The following is a 17,615-nucleotide window of genomic DNA, read 5'->3' as shown; positions in this document are numbered from 1 at the left end:
TAAAAGGGGGAACACTTGAGGTGGAAAAACGTACGTTTCCACAGTTAACCAGCACCGCTCGGAGTCTCTGGGGAGAGTCCTACCCATCCTTCCTCAGCCTGACGTACGCTCCTGAGCCGAGGTGAACTCAGATCACAGACCCTGGCTTACGGAAGACCTCTCCGGAGGAGGCAGAGAGCCAACGGCAAGAAACCAGGCTAACTTCTGTCTCGGGGCAAAAGGATGTTCAGCCCTGCTGGGGTACCCCTTGCACCAACAGCGCAAGTTCAAGCTGGAAGCGTCAGTGCGCTGTATGAACACGCCTGGGAACGGGACGCTCTCAAGGACATCGGGGAGCAGGCGTAGTACTGCTTTAACAAGAGAAGAACATAGTCAGCATCCCAAAGGGGGGGGAAAAAAACCCCTCTTAACACATCACAGGAAGGATGGGACACATACCTAACGCACAGTGCTGTTTCAGCTCTGCGGGACAAGTGAAGCTCGCGGGGTGCTCAGGGAATCTGTCAGTGAACGGTGCTGGAGCGCTCAGTGCACGTCCTGCTCGTTGCTTACAGGGAATACCCTCCCCACTGCAAAGCAGCAGCTTGGCTGAGCCACGAGGAGCTTCTTCCAACAGATGCAGCAGGAAAAGTGCCGTGTTGGTCCTCACGGAAGTCCCTCTGGCTGTATCTCAGGAGTGTGAGGGTCCCCTCTTTCAGTGAGGGAGACACCTACGGGATATTTCTACCTCACAGTTTTGGCTTTCTTGTTATAAAAATGTAAAATTTAAATAAATTACAAGTTTATTAATCCAACAGAGGGAACCTGGGGTGCAGAAGAAAAATGATGCTAGGAACACAAGTAGATTCTTACAACTCCGTGACTGCGCAGGATTTTGTCATAAAGGAAAACTTCTAGGGCAGGATGCATCCGTGGGTCCGTAAAGGCTGCCCTGGCTGTGAAGCAGGGACCAATCCGCAGTGCTGTCTTTCCCTTTTTTTTTAAAACACTCCCTCCACAATCAAATACGTGTAACAATCGAATTGTTAATAAGAACACTAATAAATAGCCACAGGTAACAACGTCCAGTAATTTAGAAGTGGAAGTTGTAGGATGCAGCAGGCACACACACCCATCACTCGTCCATTTTTTTCCTAAAAGATACAAAAATGAATCTTCTTTCAAGTATTAAAAAAATAAGTTAATTGACATTAAAGGGTCAAAGTGACTGAGGGCCCAGGCAGGTCTTAAGCTTCGTTTCCAATGTGCAAAAACAAAATACAGAGGGGGAAAAAAAAAACCCAAACCCACTGAAAAGTCTTAATGGTGGTTCAGTCACTTAAGGGCTTCTCCCTTTCAGGGGCCTAACGGCCAGGGAATGCCGCCTGGGAACACCCCGGCCCCAGCACGCGCTTACCGCTGTCCCACAGTCAGTGTTTTCCAGTGTCAAAACAGTCACAACGACGACAGAACAAAGAAGCCCACCAGCCTCTGAGCTGTGGCCATGACGACTAAGGCCAGCAGTAGCTGTCTCTCCAGTGTGTAGCAAAGCAGAAGGGCATCTTTCCGCTCTCTTCTTCTCCCCTTTTTTCCCCCACAAAGAAGATTTAGGAGCCTATGGTAGGGAGAGAGTCCTCTGATGCCCACATCCCTCTAAAAACCAGGAGGCAGGCAGAGAGTTCCATCACACATACTAGTAGTTATCTTCTCTGTCTCCTATTTCTTCGTATCCATGCGTAACGACCAACTGCAGGTTTCTTTGGTGGGGAGGAAGACTAAAGCAAAGAAGGTGTTGCTCTGGGCTTCTGGAGCTCTCTCGGCCAGTTGACTCCACCACACAGGCTGCTACAGGCTGCTGTGATTTTCCAGAGAGGGTTGCCGCTTCCCTCCCTTTTATTACAAGTGGTGTAGTAAAAACGGGAAAGGAATGGACTGCCGTAAATCCAGGTTAGTTAAGGGCACTTCTTCCCTTAACCTCCTTCCCCACATATGAATTACTCCTCGCTCTCCTACCACACACACAAAAATACGGCCCTTGTATCGGACCTCACAGAGACTCCACCATCTCCACTCACTATCTTCAACTTGTCTTGCAGACATGTAAAACTTAAGCTTCTGGAGCCAACACACTTATCAAAAGGCTTCTGAGTGCTTCACACCAAATCCCTGCGTGCTGTCGGATCCTTCGGAGGTTTCCCCTTCAACATCTTCCTAGCCATGTAATTCTGGTGAACTCAGGGTAGGCCAACTGGACAACACAGACCAGCAGAGGTAAATGTGTTAAGCTCAGGACCAGTTCAAGCTGAAACCTTTGGACAGCATGACCGCCTCCAGGTCCTTGTCTTCTTCTTTTTCTCGAAGCCGCTGCTCCTCAAGGAGAGCCACGAGAGAATCTCTCTGTTCCACCACTTCAAGCATCTCGTTCAGGATCCTCTTCTCCTCTGAGAGCTCCTCATCTGTCTTCAGGTGATCTACGGAGATACCAAACCCATCAGCGCACACAAGGCTAGAAGTACGCACGTACAATCTGTGAAACATTCCCTCTTGCTCTCACCTTCTACTGCCATCCTCTCCCGGAGCTCCTGCTGTAATCGACTCTGCCTGTCTTCCAGTTCCAGCTCCCGAGCACTGAAAGGGAAACATCAGGAATCCGAGTTCTGGGGGTATTAAAATACTCCTCCCAGTGCTTCATACCCATTCCCAGCTTCTGCTCCCCCTCTAGACATCTGCTGTGCGTTTTACCAGTCGGGTCTGGAACAACTCCTGAAACACCTAAGATCTGTAGCCATATTTTGTAAAGATTTAAAAGTACTTCCAGCATCCCACGTTCTGTGCCTTCAGCTAGGAAGCGCAATATGGAAAGCTGAGCATATTACAGGTGGGATTAAACCTAACCCGGTGTGAAGGAACAAACAGATCTGCAATACCTCGGTGTATCTCCCATCACTTCCCACTCTAAAAACAAAGTTACTGATCAACTGAGGACGTGCCAGGCCATTGCCTTTCCAGATTCCAACATAGACAACACCCTGGGGCTCTTCTGACACAGGCACTAAGATGATCAGCTTCCACCCATCCAGCCTGGGTCAGCTGACATACTCAGAAACGAATTCCAGTGAACTTGCAGCGTGGGGACTGAGAAAGCTCCCAGTTTCATTAAGAGGAAAAAAAGCCTTATCATCTGAGTATCATCAGAGCCCAAATGAGAGGCGCTGGCGTCCCGCTACATGCGGAGAGAAAGGGCCACGTGGCAAAGGTGACTGAATTAAACACTTTTGGCTGTGCTTTCAAGCGGACTCTACCAAAACCAGAGGGAGTCACACATTTTTTCTGCATAGCTCGAAAACATTTGCACAAACAAGATGTGGTTTATCCCAGAACAGCTTGGGAAGGGCTCCGAACTTATCCATGCATCTGTACTTCTGCATGTGCACAAATAATTGGAATTTCTATTCCTTATTGCTGTTAACCCTTCTTCTACCACTCTTCTGAAACACACTTGGCTGTGTTTCTCAGCCCAGATTCAGCCACTGGCCTCCCGGCATGACACAGAAGACAGCACTGACAGATCTTCCAACACAACACGTAACATAATCCCCCTTTTGAACCTTTGCACGTTTACTCACAATATCATCAGTTCGGACTCGTAGCGAACCAAGGCATTCTTCTCCTGCACCAGCTTGAACCACTCCTGCATCAGCTTGGGATCATCCTTCTTACCCATGCCTGCCAAAAGAGAAACCTGGTAAGCTTTCAGGTAACGCCCTGCAAACCTTACAAGCCCAAACTGCAAAAAACAACCATGGGGCAAAATGTGCAAAGAAAGCCGAGCAAGATGCTGCCAGAGCACTCCCAAGCCGGGTCCATTCAGTTTGCCTAGAGCACACACGAGAGTGGAAGTCGCCTCCAAAAGGATTCTCTTCACTTTGGAACCTGAGGTTTATTTATCTATTTATTTATTTTCTTGCAATTGATTGCTTCTTCCTCACTCTTACTGCAGAAAGCCCAGATTTCTGTACATATTTCCCTTTTCCTTTCATTCAAAGAGCTTTACAGATCCTCATGCAGCTACTTAAAGGTGTGCTCATCAGAAACAGATTCAATTGCCACTCCGTGTGTTTTACCTTTATTTTCTCCAATTGCATGTCCTCAATCTTTTCTTTTACTGGCCAAAAGTAACAACTTGCCTGGTCTTTTCTTCACTAGCTAAATAAATCTTTCCTGACTGCTCCTCCTAGCCACCTATCTATCCATTTTGAAGATCCCCTCTGCACAGTGAAGACCGAAACTACTTCTACCGTATTGCACATCAGCACTGGAATGAAAAAGAACCCTCAGACACATATATCAAAACAGAATAAAAAAATCCCCTGGGCCTTGGCCACCTAGTACAGAACTCTCAGTTGGTATTTAATTTATTTTAAAACTAACTCCTAAATTTAGTCAGCAGTCCACTGATGGGTCCCCTGTCTGTCAGGAGTTACATGGACTAAACTGCAGAATGCTGTTCCCAAAGCCTTCTGTTGATATTTATCAAATGCAAGAGCTTACCAGGGAAGATCCTCCCAGCCACCTCCTGGTCTGGGCCACTGATTCCACACTGAACTACCCGGAGATGAATGCTGTGACTCCTATCAGACACATCAAGGACAGTAGCAATGCGCCTGCCTGCGTGGAAGTGGAGGCAGGAGCAAGACCTCAAATCAAGCTCAACGGTATTTTTGGGTTGCTGCGTCCTATCAGCTTGCACTGCACGTAACCTAGGCATCCTAAATTAACTAACAGCCCTGTCTACATGTGTTATTATAGATAGATACTGCCTACACCAAGAGCAGTAACTTCCCAACAGTCACTTTGATGCTCAAAATACTCAAGCAGCAAGCTTACTGTTCAAACCCTGGGAAACGCTGCACATGAACGGCTGTGGTATTTCAGACCTGTGCCTGCCTCCCTCCTCGGCATCTCGGGGAAGCGCTGCGCTGGAGCTAACCAGAGAGCCTACAGCTCCTATCAAACCGCAGCTTAGGCGGCGAACACCTGCCTCTGAGAAATCGGAATAGCAGACCCTCGGGGAATACCAGACCCGGCTGTACCACCCAAAGAGCCTGGGGCTCCGTAGACTTTATAGCAGTGTGTTGCTCAGTTCCAAGCATTCCTTTCTGAGCATCTCTGCACAATATGCCCGTGCGGCAGAGGAGAGGGAGACCGTACATGCAGATGTCCAGTGCTGTGGCGCCATGAAAGCACTGGGAAGTCTCCCCATCCTTTCCGATGCCAGGATGTATAGAAAACAAATGCCTCTAAGAAAAAGCCAAAACCACAACGCTACCGGCCTATGAAAGACGTAAGTATTTTTAAACAGCCAATGAGCAGAGGAATAATGGGAGGATTGGACAGGGAGCACTGACAACTGATGTGAGGGAGCACCATGAAAAGCAGAGTAAGTGGTTAGCAAAATTACACCATGAACACACATCAACAACCCCTTCCCCCATGCCTTGGCAATGGAAACTCTATGGGAAACTCCATTTGGGACAGTTAAAGAATGCACTCAGCGAGACGGATGAGGGGAAAACTGCTCTAGCTTAAGGTCTGCTGCTTTTTAAAGTTTGAGGATGTTTTGCAAACCAGTCCTTATAAAGACACAGTATTCCTTTAATCTCTATGGACTAATTAAAAGGCCATTTAAAGAAGGAGATTTTCTGCCCTTACCCCACCTTCCAAACATCTTTCAGGAGGACCAGAGAAACTGAAGTCACCAAATGAAACCAGAAACTTCCGGGTGCGGGGTTACCGCTCCCACCGCTGCTGCCTGGCGTCCCTCCCAGCCGCTACGCCCTCCCTAGCACGGCCAGGACCAGCAAAAGGCATACTGCACCTTTAATAACTTGCCACAGGCTCCCAGAAGCTGGTTACCAGGTTGCTAGAGGAAGTTGGTTTGGGGATGCAGCAAGAAAAGGGCTGGGGGGCCTCGTGCTCACTAGCTGACTAGTGCTGCTACGACAACCCAGCTGTGGTCAAGGAGAACGGGGAGCGTGTGAGGTTACGTTACCTTCATGGGCACAGCAAGGGCAGAAGGAGAGAGGTCTACGACGTGGTGTCCCGGCATTGGGCTCAACTTCAATAGGACCAAACGAGGAAGAGGAAGAGGCAGGAGAGGAAGAGGAAGTTGGAAGTGGAACGGAAGAGGAGGAAAGGGGTGAAATAAAAGACAAGCAAAGGACAAAAAGCATAAGAGGTGAGAAGGAAAGGAAACACAAGAAGAAAAGAAAAGAAAAAATACAAGAAATGGAGAAGCAGAAACAAGGGATACAGTCTACAGATGAATAATGCCCCCAGGAAGCACAGATAACAGGTAAGAGGTAGACTGAGGTACTGGTGAACTCTTTCTGGGCTGTACAAATACCAGGCAGGAGGTTACTGTTACTCTACTTTTTCCTAACGTCCATTTTTCAATCACATGGTCTTTAACTGACAGGTTTGTGAACAAGATGTCAGGACGAGCAGAGACGAATACTTAACTCCTGCTGATAGATGCCAAATTTCAGGGGGGTTACAAAACGTCTCGCCTGCATGCATAGGACACCAGCTGTAAGCAGCCACCCTACCTTAAGGCTTTATCAGGACCACGCTCTTATCACCGTGGCAGCATCCACTGATGGTAAAAGTGTCCTTTTTAATGGAAAATGATTTCTTCAGACAGGGAACGTCACATGGAGAATCTGATTAACGTGGAACCAGCCTGACAGGATCTGCTGTGTCAAGTACGGAGAGTACACGTGTACTCAACCGGACTGTTGTGCTTCGAGGGGAAAAGGCTTTTACATGGATAAAAACATGATTCTCACCAGGGGCTGCCGGGGCGATGACTGCAGAGCTAAAACGGTAAATTTAAAGCTCTCCCTTGACATTCTCATTTCACAAAGCGTTTCAAAGCTTACAGGTCCTGTTAGTATCGGGGAGTTATATTCAATCTTATTCGTCTTGTCTGTCAGCCAGTGAAGGACAAACACCTCATCCCTCAAATGGTTCAGCTGTTTTAACACCGAGAATTTGCTCTTCAGCAGTCACAGAGATGAACGGTTGGAATTAACCAAAATCACAGGAGAACGTAAGCACCAGGAAGGTGAGGAGCCTGAACCAGAGCTAGCAGAACGGAACGCTTACTGCTCTCAGCGCACAGCCGCGTTTATAAAGGGGAGGCATTTCTGTGCTGGGAAAAGGCATAAACTCCACAACAGTAATACGGCAAGAATAATGCTCATGTTGGAGAAGTCAGCAGAGCTTGATACACACAGTTCAGAGACAGTTTTACAGAACTGGACTGCCTGTGAACTGGGAAGGCTTTAGAAGGGACCATCACAGAACTGGACCAGCACATGGAGGACACACTGGAGCGAGAGGGAGAGCACATCAGCTTCAAAGCCTGCGACTGAGCAGCGCGGCTTTCTCAGCCAGGAAGAAACCTCTGGGTGCTGGGAGCAGGAAGGGGCAACGCTGGGAGAGGTGCCACAGTTGGCCAGTTGACAGTTACAAATAAAGCTTCGTACCAACATTAGTTGACAGTACCAGAACCTTAATTATAGTTCAGAATTTGCCAACTTCTTCATTTAAAAATGAAAAAGTACCAGGGCTTTGTTTTCCTGCAATTGTCATTTCACAGATTAGGTTACAAAAGCAAAAACAAACAAGAAAAGACCCAAAGTGCAAATGCACTGTGAAGAATCGGCTTCCATACAAAGCATAACATTCAGTGCATGACAGCGATTGTGTTTTTTTATTTCACACCCTATCCTATTCAGCATGAAGCCTTCTAATGCTTTAATACTTCTTCTAATGCCTTAATACTCTGACTTGGTCCTGGGGGGATCAGGAGATGGATATTTAACCATATGGAAAAATCCACTTCAGCTTTTCCAGGTTTGAGATTCCATTACGAATTTTGTGTGTATATGGGAAGCTGGTAACTGAAACACAGCTAGATTTATACACTTCAAACCATGGACATATAGGCTTGTTGAGAAATTCCCAATCTGCTGTATTTGATCTGAAAATAAATAGCTGGTGTGTGAAAACGCCATTCATCTCATTGCGACGTGACCACAAGCTACTAACTTGTCCTCAGCGGTGTGACACTAGGAGAAGATACCATCTTTGGGCTTCAGTCAAAAGCCACAGTGCTTAAACAACAGAAGGCTGTAACACAGAACCCACTCCCTGCAACGAGGTTTTCTGCCTTTGCTCTTAGTAGTGCTATTTTTTAACAGAAATAGTATCCTCCCACTCTCGTCTAAGGAAAACACGTCCTTGAACCAAGTTCCGAAGACCACGGTATCTAGAACAGTCCTGCTACTGGAAACGTTAACACTGCTTTTCAGTGAGATAATGAACATAGCCTGTACAATTAAGATGCTTTCCAATTATTCCAGAGGAAAATTGCAGTTGCATCAGTGAATACAGGTTATATGACCGTTACAACTGCTTTAGAACAACTTCTGTCCAGCCCAGGATGATCAGCAAAGCTTTAAGTAGTCTTCCTTATGTACTGGAGGTCCTAAACAACGAGGACAGAGTAAAGCCCAACCTGAAAACTTACCTCTTAGAGTTCCCTAAAGCTGTGAAAACGTCACCAATTATTAGGCTCTAAAGCATGTATCATGCAGTAGAATTTTAAATCTATTTTAGAAAACTTCTCTAAGGTGACAGCCATGAAAACTGCCTCCCCACCCTTGCTAACGGAGAGTATTGATACATGTGGTACAGATACTACAAGCAGACAGGAATAAGTTTTTCCTCTTAACATTAGAAAGTTCCATTTTATCGTATTCCCTGAAATGGATAAAGATTTCCCACTGACAGTAACAAATCTTTAAGTGTAGTTCATGTCACAGATTTCATTATCCCTTCAGATTAACTCTTTCAAGAAAAGCCCTCTTTCTTAACTGTTTCACAAACAGAGAACTGGGGGGAGGGGAGGGAAATCATTGGATAAATAATAAAAGCATTCCCCCAGCCAGCTGATAAGTTCAGACAGTGAATGTCTCATCATTCACATTCCTGTCAAGGTTAATTTAAAAAACAAACAAACAAACAAAATACAACTTCCCATCAAGAGCTCTCACTGTGTATATTTATGTGGAAAAAGGCTGTACTCCTCGCCCAGGACTATTAAAAAGGAGGACAACACAATCCCCAAAGTACCCATATGGTGTTAAAAACTGTCTCATCTACCTTGTCTTTATCACTTGTCTGATTACATAATGGAAATCCTTATTTCTCCCAAAGCCCCCACTACAGTATATAGCATCAGTATTATTTTGTTTAGAGAAGAGACATCACCACCTCAAGGGCTCATTGAATTAAAACCACAATCATCACTGCAAGGCCATTTTCCTGGTCATGGAGTCAGGGCCAGATGGGAACAACTCTCTTGTTGAGCAAAATAAAAAAAAAAAAAAGAACAATCCCCCTTTCTGGTTTAAGTCTCCACCACCACCAAAAAACCCAGGCCCCGCCTGGCGACACGGGTCATCACCCAGGGCACGGGAAGCCGTCACCCAGGGCACGGGAAGAGCGCTGCTGGCAGCGGCCATGCAAGCTACCACTGCTCCACTGGAGCAGCTCGGTCGGGAGCTGCAGGGTAAGAGAAGAACCACTTCTCTGAGCACTCCTTGGGTTCCCTCCGTGCCGTCACTAAGAGCCTGAGCTGTGACTACAGCTTCCGGATGGAAAACGATCGCGTTTCCCCACTCCACCCCTCCGGAGAAGCAAAACTGCCAACAGGCTCGTTCTTAACGCCCCCAGCCCACTTCTCCGAAACGCAGGTAAAGCCTCCAGAGCCGAGGCCAGCAGCCGAGCAGCAAGGACGGCACGCAGAGGGTGAGCTGGGGAGAGGAGCGTGCCCCAGCTCCTCAGCACACCGAACATCCCGGAGAGGTAGCAGCTCTGCCTTGTAGATTAGCTACAGCCCCTCAACCAAGCCACTGGAATCACCTTGCCTCTGTGAAAAGTAGCCTTTCGCGGATCTTCCTGGAAGATCTCTCACGCAGCCGTGACAAGAAAGCCCTTGTTTGCCATAGCACCCTTGAGGGATTGCAGGCTTTGCTACGGTGGTGGAAACCAACAGCCAGGCTGGGAATAAATACCATAGCTCCAAAGCCTCTTCAAAACAAGGAACTGAGATTGTATCGCCCCCATGAAAATGTACCTTGCTTTTCACTAGGCGCTGGGCTTTGGCACACAAGCCACGCTGGGGTGTTGTCTTCTTCCCTACTTTTCGTTTTCCTATTGTTTAAAGAGCGATACCTCAGACTGGTTTGGTCCTTTTCTGCCATAGCTACGTAACAGTTCTTCATAATCTGAAGCACAGTCGTAAAAACGAAAGATGAGGATCACAGCAGGAGGAAGTTTGGGGTGGCAGATACCACCAAACCCCTTCCCTCTGTGCCCATGTCCTGTGGTATGGGAGCTGCGATGATTTCTGACACTTGGTGTGCCACTGCGAATCAAAGTGACCTGAACAGATACACCACAGCCCAAATCAGATCACATCCTTTGCAAGCTCTGCGTCCAAAGACTTTATTTCTGTGTTGCTGACTAAATCAGCGACGCCGGGCAGGAAACCCCGCTCTGCGGCTAATCTTGTCTCTCATGCACCATCATGCTGGCACTTGACCTCACAAGCTAGGAGTGTGGTATTTCAGAAATTCGTACTCTCCTCACAATTTCCATCACCCATTTAGCAGGCAGACCAAGAGCTCTCATTTCAACTCCGTGCGTAAAATAAGGCTCAGACCAAAAGAGATCAGTTAAGACAAACTGTGCACCGATGATAAGAAATATCCTCCTTCCCACCTTTTAAAAATCAGTTATGGTCAGAAACGCGAGTGCTGAAAAACAAAGCATTCCAATTTCACTATTTGGTGAAGGCGGTGTAGAAGAACAGGGATACAGAAAGCCACGCTTGGAGAATTGCATCCACACAACTGTACCAAGTTGAGGGCATGGACTCTGACCACTGTCCCCTAAGCACGTGACTCTGTGTGTCTGACTTCACAGCTTACTAAAACTCTCAAAATCCATACCCTCTGAGGTACCATCATTGGAACAAACCTCGGCAAAGCTCACAGACCACTGAACTGTCATGTAAACTGAACCACACCTTTATTTACGCAGCAGGAGAGAGAGGGAAAAAAACCCCAAAACCAACCAACAACAACAAAACCCCCCAAAAAAGAAAAGGTGAGAGGAAAGAAAACCAGGGAAAGCATTATCTGGAGCAGAACACACACACAAATGACTGCACAGAAGTCTTCTGCTAGACCGTAAGGCACTTCAAAATGCAGTCAGCGTTGGCGCAGTCCCACACCGGCCCTGTCTTCCCAAAACTGCTGGATTCCGTGTGCGGCTGTGAGAGGTTTACAGAAAGAAGCAGATACGTGATAACTGCTTGCTTCCAGTACCTAACAAGTTCTCTACTTATCAGGTTCTGCTTATCAAGTGCTCTTTCCTGCTCTAAACTTACAGCGAAGAAAACATGTTACCAATGCACTTCAGTGACAAAAGCAGCTGCAGACTGCGAAAACAATGTTTATCTTACAACTCCACTCCTCTTCCAGGGGAGCTGTGTTTGCCAATCACGAGAAATAGGACTGTTCCGCTTGAGTATATCGGACTCCAGCCCTGCAGAGCGAGATCTGCAGGGCTTGGAAGGACACAGTCAGCCCCGGTAGTTTAAATAAGCTGATAAGAACTGCAGTTGTTGTAGCATGTGCTTTAAACAAAGTACAAAGAATAAAAAAGCCCCACAATCGGACTTTCCCCCCTAGCCCTGTTTACCTGATGTTCCTAAGACTCTTGTCAGGAAGGGGGAACGCGTGTGAAATGGGCACTATCGGACCTACCAGCTGCCCTCATGTCCACCTCGCCTGTCTCGGCACGGTCCAGCCAAGAGCAAAGCAAGACACGAGTGGGGGGCTGTTTCCTCAGTGATTCCCTGCCGGGTGCAAGGAAAAGGAAGCCAGAGGGAACAACAGAGGTACTTTCCAGAGGCACATGAGCAGACTGGGACAAGGAACCAGTGGGTAAGAAGGAACTGAGGCTGGGACTCAGGAGACTAAGAATGCAAACTGCTCAAGGAGAAGAGACGGAGAGGAGAGGGAAACAGGGGTAAGGGGTGAAAGGAGGAGGCAGATTTGTGAAGACGACATGACCTGAACTTTTCCAGACAAATAATGCTGGGTCGAAGAAGGAGCAGAGCTCAAAAATTCTGGGAGAAGGCCAGAGGCAGGGATTGAGACTGCAGGGACTGAGTCAGTAGGAAGACGAGAGCGGGAATGAACAGCTAGTGGGGAGGAAGAGGAGGACTGAAGGGTAGAGTGCTAGGATTTCTTTGTCAAGGCGGCAGGATTAAAATGAAATGCCTGAGAAGCAGAAACTGGGACTGAGAATGAACGTGGATGCTGGGATAAGGAGCTCTGGATGGAAAAAGACAGGATTAGGACACGGACTGTCTGGAAAGAGGGAATAAAAAGGACAAAGAGTGTGTGTATCCACCAGAGCGTTATACCCTTCCAGCGTCTGGCTCAGAATCCCTGTTTTCAAGTCTCACCATTCCACAGCTGCCAGCTGTGAAATCCACTGACCGTGTCCCGTTTCCTCCCCGTGAGGATCTACGGAGGGTGACAACCTAGCGTTGCTGTCAGTCAGGGGCAGGAGGCAGTGCTCTCTGCGGTGGATCCACAGGTTACAAATCCATTGACACAGCAACATAACACAAGACCTTAATTTCAGTGGGCTCTGCAACCTTGTAACGTTCTTCTAACATGACCACATATACGATACAGGAATAATTACTCTGAATTGAAATGTGACCATCTGCAGTGTGGACCGAAACATCTGCTTTACAGCAACGGTACAGGACATTTTGGAACAGGAAGAGAGGATTATGGCATTTGAGCAGAGCAACAGGGCTAGTTAAGATAGCAAACTGTAATCCTGCAAACTGGAACTTGACCAAGGATGTCAGAAGTTACCACTCCCTTGCAGAAGTCGTTGCGCAATCTGTAACAACTAAATGGAACGCAACTCCCGTTAGCGTCAAGAAAATCCGGAATAAATTAATGCCCTAATCATGCAAAAGTTATTACCAACTTACAGATAACTTCTCCATGTATTTTGCAATTTTGCTTATCGTGTTACCGACAGCATGACTCTAGAGTCATGCCTATGCCTCGGTGACACCAGCTGCCAGCAGAGCAAGTGACCAGGCAGCCACCCCAGCTGCTCACGGCGCTCAGCAGGACCACGCAGCCGCACGGTGCTCCAGGGATTTGAACGGCACTCCGCCCAGACGCAGCATCCTGCACGGACACGTTAAGTTCGGAGCTGAGCTCTACGCTTGCCGCTGAACAGCGACAGGTATCACCAGAGCAACGCATCCCTTCTGGCAAAAGTGCTCTGGCAGCCCCAAAAGCAAATGTAAAGCAAATTAGAGAGGCAACAAAACGGTTCTATGAAGCCACGTACTCCAGCAGGCTACACTGGCGCGCTGCATTTAAAGGGATACTGCCCAATACAGTTTTTTAAAGTTTGTCTCAAAAAAAGGTGATTTTTGAGACGAGCAGAAACTTGGTATGATTTTAAAACATACCAACCATTTTTTAAAAGCTTGAACATTGTCTCTGACCGCTGGAAGCCCAAGTGACTGAGTCACCATATAAATAAAACCAGCCTGTAACACAAAATCAAAAAATAACCCCTCTGGGGTGAGAGAGCTCAGAGAACTGGAAAAAGCAAACAAGAAAAAAAGTAAAAAGTAAATTCAATTTTAAGTCGGGATTTTCTGCAACACAATCACTTTTTTAAATGACAGTGTCCCTTTAAGTAAAAATCATTTTGCTTTTCGTAAAGCCACTATTAGTGATTTTGATGGGGTCGCTGTCTCTAAAGAGGCATTAGGAGGAGAAGCAGGAGGAGGGAGAGGTACAGTGGAAATAGCATTAAATAGGGATAAGGGTCTGTTAACTGTAATTCAGCATCAACCCTTTTACAGCTCCTGCTCTGTGCTCAGAAGGGTATGTGCCAGCCCTGATGGGCATAACCAGGGAAAGGGTTTCCAAGTCTCTCTGCAGAAGATATCCCAGGAAAGAATTCCAGAGGGACTGAACAGTGATTCAAGCACAGGGCCAGCGGAGGACTGTCATGTCAAAATTAGCACAGGGGAACTGGACAGCAAATTAGGTCTCCTTAGGAGAAAAGTCTTCCGTTTTTAAACCTTAATTCAGGTAGATGTTCTTCAATAAGGCCCATTGTGCCAGGAGAATTTGGAGTCATTCCCAACAGACAGACACTATGTGGGACAGCCTCCCCCTGGAAGGGGAGAAAAAATGACAGTTAAAAGCCTGGGCAAGATTTTGTTTGAAGGATCAAATGCAGAGCACAACGAAATTGGGGGAAAACTTCTAGGGATGCGTCTTGGATCAGGCCTCGAGCGCATGGCTCTTCCACTCTGCAGAGTTGGACTGTAATGTACGCCCTCAACAAAAAAAACAGCTTTAGGATCAAGCAACTTGATATTCTGAAAGACAAGTGAGATGACAAGGCAGCTGGGCAGAGCTTGCTTTCTCCTGACCCGCCAACAGATGCGTTCATTTTGTAAGAATAGATTTGGGGTGAATAAACTAGCAAAGGGAATTGTAATTTTCAAGATGAGCAAATGCTAAAGAAATGCCATTTGCAACCCAAAAGTTATCCAGCTACTTTTCAGGATTTGGGAAGTAACGTTAATTACGTAAATGCAGAAACCACAGTGCAGAGTGATGACCAGATTACAATTTCTCTGTGAAAAAACCGAGCTAAACACCGTGTGTTTAGCACTAGATGAGATATTAGAAGAAAATAGCATAGCAAGAAGCTCCTTAGCTGTGTAACGATGCAAACTGAGCTGACTGAAAACTCCAACGGCAGATTCCAGCAAAAATGACTGGAACTCTTACCAGCAGATTCTCCCTTCACCTTACAGTAAGGCAAAACAAGAACGAAGTCTCTGCCATCTGCAAGTGTTTCCAAAGTCCCCCGAGGGAGCACTGTGTTTTTGTTAGATCATCACCACATTCTGTTTTTTTCTGGAGGGAGGAAACGAGCCTCAGGAGGGGAGAGGGAGGCAATGGCATGACTAATCCTTTACGGTGCTGTTAGCTCTTGGGAGCTGGTCAGCTCTGCTGCCCCTTCACATCAGAATATTTTCCTAAAGGGGATTTCAATGGTAGAGTTGGACTCTGCAAAGGAGAAGCAAAAAACCGGAACAGCCTTCCACTGCTAGCAGGGAAGGCAGCTGAAGGGAAAACAGTACCTGAATTTTGAAACAATCAGCACTGTGGAAAACAGAAGAGGGAGCCTTACACATGGTTTGCGGAGCATGCCAGGATCTCCTCTTCCTGAGCTGGAAAAGGGGTTCTGCTACAGCCAGGCATGTGCAAGGGCTGTTTCTTCTTGTTTGTGAGCCAAGGATGGGAGAAGTAGGTGAAGGGAGGGGTGGGGAGGAAGTGTCAGCAGGGTTAGTGTCAGCAGGAGGTTCAGCTATACATACCACCCAGATGCAAGTCGATGAGGTCACTGTAATAAGACTCTCCCCAATAGTCTACAACAAGGAATCGGTGAAGACAGAGTTATTGAACCGGATACCCACCCCAGCCCCACACAATCACAGCAATATAGGAGAAAGAGACAAGAGACAGAAACAAAGGCAAACAAGAAACATGCAGCTATACACGTGGGCACATATATATATATATACACACACATATAGATTTTATGTCTCTCTTTCTCTGTATATATACATATATGTACACACACACAAATAGATCACAAACATATATACTGGGAAGATGAGGAGAAAATTCCCAGCAGGCAAGCGAGGACTTCCAGGGAGAAAACTCAGGAGGTCTACACAGAGACACTTGATGGGTATCCGTCTGCACCAGTACCTGACACCCATGCCTCCTGCTCTTCTGAGAAAAGCACAACTAACCGTGTTGCTCCCACCCTGAGCAGTATGTCAGAAGGAAACGGCGTCACTTCTTAGGTCAGCTGCAGGAAAGGTGTAAGGGTCGGTTTGTAAGAAGACGTGTGTGTACAGTGCAGGGGTGGAAGGCACGGGCTGAGCACTGACACGACTGGCAAACGCCTCGCTGTGGAAAGACGGGCACGTGCGTTTCTGGTAATGCAGGGCCTGTGCCAGAGCAGAACCTGCCCGGGAGTGTGCGGAACAGATGTGCAGGTCCACAGCTCCTACAAGGCACACCTAGAGCCTGGCACTGTGTAACGTTCCACTGGGGAACAGCCAGAAAGGAGTGTCGAGAGCACTGTTCTCACTGCATACGGTTCAGTTGATGTAAAGAATCATAGAATCACAGAATGGTTTGGGTTGGAAGGGACCTTACAGACCATCCAGTTCCACCCCCCCTGCCATGGGCAGGGACACCTTCCACTAGACCAGGTTGCTCAAAGCCTCATCCAGCCTGGCCTTGAACACTTCCAGGGATGGGGCATCCACAGCTTCTCTGGGCAACCTGTCCCAGTGCCTCACCACCCTCTCCAGGAAGAACTTCTTCCTGATATCCAATCTAAACCTTCCCACTTCCAATTTAAACCCATTCCCCCTTGTCCTGTCACTACAGACCCTTGTAAAAAGTCCCCCCCAGCTTCCTTGTAGCCCCTTCAGGTACTGGAAGGTGCTATAAGGTCTCCCCGGAGCCTTCTCTTCTCCAGGCTGGACAAGCCCAACTCTCTCAGCCTGTCCCCATAGCAGAGGTTTTCCCGCCCTCTGAGCATCTTCGTGGCCTCCTCTGGACTTGCTCCAACCGGTCGATATCCTTCTGATGTTGAGGGTTCCACAGCTGGATGCAGCACTCCAGGTGGGGTCTGACAAGAGCAGAGTAGAGGGGGAAAATCCCCTCCCTCGACCTGCTGGCCACTAAAGAAGTGGCTCTGAAAGTTTTCAGTATTGATCTGACAGTAGGAGACATTTTCCCAGCTCTTAAAAATTACTAGCAAACGTTATGCTAAAGCAGGATGAGGGGGGAAAATAAAAAAAGGTTCTAGGAATTTCTGATTTGACATATTTTAAAGTTAATAACTGAAAAAATGAAAAATTCACACAGGAAACCAGCCATAAGGATGTCCAAACAGGCAAATACACTATTATAGGAAGTAGTTACATGAATTGCAATCCCATTCAAGGTGTCTCTTGGGACACCCCAGAAAAATGGGAAAACTCTTCACTGAGATTGTCCTACTTCACCTTCGCAGTGAAATCCATGATACAAAAGAAAGTGGGGGGGAGGGGAAGGAAAAAAAGCTCAGAGCACCTGTATATGACAAACTTGCCACCTGAAATAGAGCTTACATTGTCATTTGAAACAGAGCTTACACTCCAAATCATTCATTCCTGTGTGAATGCAGCTATCAAAGGCTGAGATTTTCAAAGATAAGCACAGAGAACCTCTTATGGCAACTGGGTAAACACAGGGTGTGAGATCATTTTCTGAAGCACCAGCTAAACGGCAGGTCGAGCATTCAGCCTCTAAAAGAATAAAAGACCAAGAGCGCCTTGCCTGAGGCTGAGCCAGTTTAAA

General features: G+C 47.1%; 1 protein-coding gene across 1 annotated transcript in view; it reads right to left on the bottom strand.

Annotated features, from left to right (window-relative positions):
* Positions 1 to 1,690: 1,690 nt before the first annotated feature.
* LOC104515632 (protein-methionine sulfoxide oxidase MICAL3-like) overlaps positions 1,691 to 17,615 on the bottom strand; it is a gene marked incomplete at its 5' end in the record, with an annotated part of 41,719 nt that continues 25,794 nt past the window's right edge. Inside the window, 4 exon segments of the mRNA XM_010159682.1 lie at positions 1,691 to 2,450; positions 2,534 to 2,607; positions 3,606 to 3,705; positions 6,032 to 6,097. Of these exon segments, the coding sequence (XP_010157984.1) occupies positions 2,266 to 2,450; positions 2,534 to 2,607; positions 3,606 to 3,705; positions 6,032 to 6,097 (425 nt within the window).

Source organism: Eurypyga helias, unplaced genomic scaffold, assembly GCF_000690775.1.
Source record: "Eurypyga helias isolate BGI_N326 unplaced genomic scaffold, ASM69077v1 scaffold13749, whole genome shotgun sequence".
Taxonomy (NCBI): domain Eukaryota; kingdom Metazoa; phylum Chordata; class Aves; order Eurypygiformes; family Eurypygidae; genus Eurypyga; species Eurypyga helias.
Note: the sequence above shows the minus strand (reverse complement) of the source record. Positions and strands in the feature narration are given on the sequence as shown.